The sequence below is a fragment of the Verticillium alfalfae genome, genomic scaffold (assembly GCF_000150825.1).
Source record: "Verticillium alfalfae VaMs.102 supercont1.1 genomic scaffold, whole genome shotgun sequence".
In the NCBI taxonomy this organism is placed as follows: Eukaryota; Fungi; Ascomycota; class Sordariomycetes; order Glomerellales; family Plectosphaerellaceae; genus Verticillium; species Verticillium alfalfae.
In genome coordinates this window covers 4291169-4294046 of record NW_003315038.1, presented here as the reverse complement: position 1 = coordinate 4294046, position 2878 = coordinate 4291169, and the positions used below count along the sequence as shown (strand labels likewise).

Genomic DNA, 2878 nt, shown 5'->3' with positions numbered 1-2878 from the left:
CAGAGAGAGAGAGAGAGAAGAGACTCGGGGTGTCATCCGTCCGGTTGTTTGTCTCGGTCCGATTTTCCTGTTGTTTTGTACCGTGGCATTATTGTACCTCAGATCAGCAAACACCTTGACTCCATTTCTCTATGACCAAAGCAAGATATACTAGTGTTGTTAGGATCCCTCAGGTTGCCTCAAGCTTTGCAAGCACTCCGCAGATCAGTCTTCAAATATAGCTTCATGTATGGAGCTGGGTCTCGGATATTTCAGACGCCTGCTGGAATGATGGCATATTTAATCGTACTCCTCTGAGCACCTACCTGCCTAGGGAAGGGCGATCGCTTAGCATATGCTCGCACTATGCAAGTAGCCTACTGCTCATCATCAATCTGCATGAGCTGGTTCATTATGTGCACAATGCATAAAAGATCTCATGTTCCGCGCTGACAGTCATCCTTCACTGGCCTGTACAGAGCCAGGCGACGAACAGTGCCACGATGCTAGAATAAGACTGCAAGCAGGTTCCAGGCCTTTTTTGGGGCCATATGTCCCTCACTCAGTGAAGGCTTCTATTCACCGATAGAATCCTTTCGAGAATTCCCGACACGAATATTGAACCACCTACGATGTTAGGGGTAGCTGCTGCAATAACAACACCACCGGCGACTACAATGATGTAATGATGACGAGGCTAATGGGTCGTTGACCGTCTGAACGCGAATAGTCGCATGAACCCTCGTGCCCGTAAATGTGGTCGACCTCTCGCTCTGCCAGTGATCATTTACATTCGTATACTCAGCACCACGAATTCACACATAAATATGTTATGACCCAGGTACGCGGCAGGTTCTTAGGGCGCCTGCTGCCAGTTCATCAACCCACAACGCCAATGTGACTCCTAGTATGCTCTGAAAGATCTCGCTATGGGTTTGTAGAGCGGTGCTCGTTCAGCCGTTCTTGAGAGATGGCTTCTTGAGAGCGGGGGGGTCTTGAGACCCTGTTGCGTACGGCGAGGAATGACATTGTACGCGTGAGGTCGGTCCTGGGTGCAGGAAGGAGAGTGTCCGGCCTTGGCACGAGAGAAAAGGTCATCTTCTTGTATACCCGCGCAGACTACGGCAGACAGGGGCAAAAGCTCGGCTCCCCTCACGGGTACCAGAGCGGACGCGAAGGCTGGCATTCAGGGGAAGTTTTATGGCTCTGAGTCAAAAGTCATCTTCCCAATCCTAGGCATCAGCAGCTCAAAATATGGGCCAGACCTCGACCGGTCCATCACTGTCTTCTCTCACGGCATTTCTGGTTGCATAGCATGCTTTGGCGCGAGACGGGTGGAAAGCAGTTCAACTCGTGTATAACGCGCAAAGTGCCAGGTGCGGCTGAGTTCCTGTCAGGAACGTACCTACCATATCGTGGCTTTTCAAAATATGGCCAAGACTTCCGTTGTTCACTGCGATTGGGATCACATAGTCATGCAGGGCCGTTTGTCGAATAAGAAACATCAAGGAGCGTTACCTCCACGATTTAGAGCGCCGCATCGGTCCGCCGCGTGGTGGCTGCCCAACATTCCAGCAGATCTAGCGTCAGGAAGGGATACTAGTTGACTAGTTCGTCCAGGGGTGTTGAGACTGAGGACAAGAACATTTCTTCGTCAAGGTTGCCGTCTCGTGGCTTTCGCAGTGTTCGAGCTCCGTCAATCGTGATTCGAGGGCGTACGATCATGATGTCTCAGCAACAACCCCTCAACGTAGGACCTTCAAGTCTCAAGACTTGAGAGAACTGACAGGTTATCTGTCTCGGTGAACGTCCAGGAAAACAGCATTCCTATTCAACAGTTCTGTTATGTTCAGAGCATTCGTTTCCGAAGTTCGCGCTGGGAAGCACATCGTCGAGCCGGCGCATTTCTCATGCCGTCAACAACAGAATCGAATATTTAAGAACCAGTGCTGAGCAGCTTGGCCATGGTGTTCCTTGATCCGAAAGCTTCATCCGCAACTCACAGTCTTTACTACTACCCCTTTCCCCAAGAAACACTGTCATTTCTGAATACAACATCCCTTGATCAAGATGAAGTTCCTCGCCCACCTCGCCGTCGCTGCGACCATCTTTGGCGCCGTCAGCGCAGGCCCCGTCCACGGCAACAAGCCCGCCAAGGACTGCAAGAAGAAGACTGGCGACCACGACGTCGTCCCCTGGGATGCCAAGTACGGTGAGTGAGATGCAAAATGCAGCGCCGGTGGTTTTGATCGGTGTGCTTTCGTTTCCGGCCCCGACTCGAGTACTCAAAGACTCATCCTGTCCCCTGCCATCCGGAGCTAACTCGAACCCTTCTCAGCTACCGGTTTCATCCCTGCCGGTCTCGAGCTCTGCCTGGCCAAGCATAGTAAGTCGCACAACGCCATCTTCACGCTCCGGACGCTGACATCCACCACAGTGGGCCCGTACCTTCTCAACCCTATGTACCAGGGTCATTCCGAGCATGGCCACGGAAGCTCCGGCCACGGAAGCCCCGGCCACGGCGGCGTCGGACCCGGCACCCCCGGCTCCAACAACGGCAGCCTCGGCGCCAGCCCCGAGCCCGGTTCGACCGAAGGCGGCCTCGGCGCCACGGCCCCGCTAGGAAGCTGCTTCGGCTGCATCTTCACCGTGGCCAAGGAGGTGCCCTGCATCTACACGGCCATCAAGAACAGGGACCCTTCGGCCCTTCTGCAGTGCGGCATCGGCAAGACCGACGTGAGTGGACTTCCCCATGGCACAGAGACCCCCCCCTGGTCCTGTCGCCCTCTCTCTTCCCACATAGTCTTGGTGGGCTCGGCCTGACGGGGTTCTCTGCGTCTAGATCTGCGAATGCGTCGACTGCCTCCCCGCCGCGCTGTCCAAGTACGTCCAGCCCTGG

The 2878-nt window shown here is 54.4% G+C and overlaps 1 protein-coding gene across 1 annotated transcript; it reads left to right on the top strand.

Annotated features, from left to right (window-relative positions):
• Nucleotides 1-2049: 2049 nt before the first annotated feature.
• Nucleotides 2050-2821, top strand: VDBG_01304 (predicted protein; the record flags this gene model as incomplete). Its single annotated transcript, XM_003009575.1, has 4 exons — nucleotides 2050-2191; nucleotides 2318-2365; nucleotides 2417-2715; nucleotides 2783-2821. 4 exons carry the CDS (start codon nucleotides 2050-2052, stop codon nucleotides 2819-2821), a joined length of 528 nt encoding a protein of 175 aa, XP_003009621.1.
• Nucleotides 2822-2878: the final 57 nt, after the last annotated feature.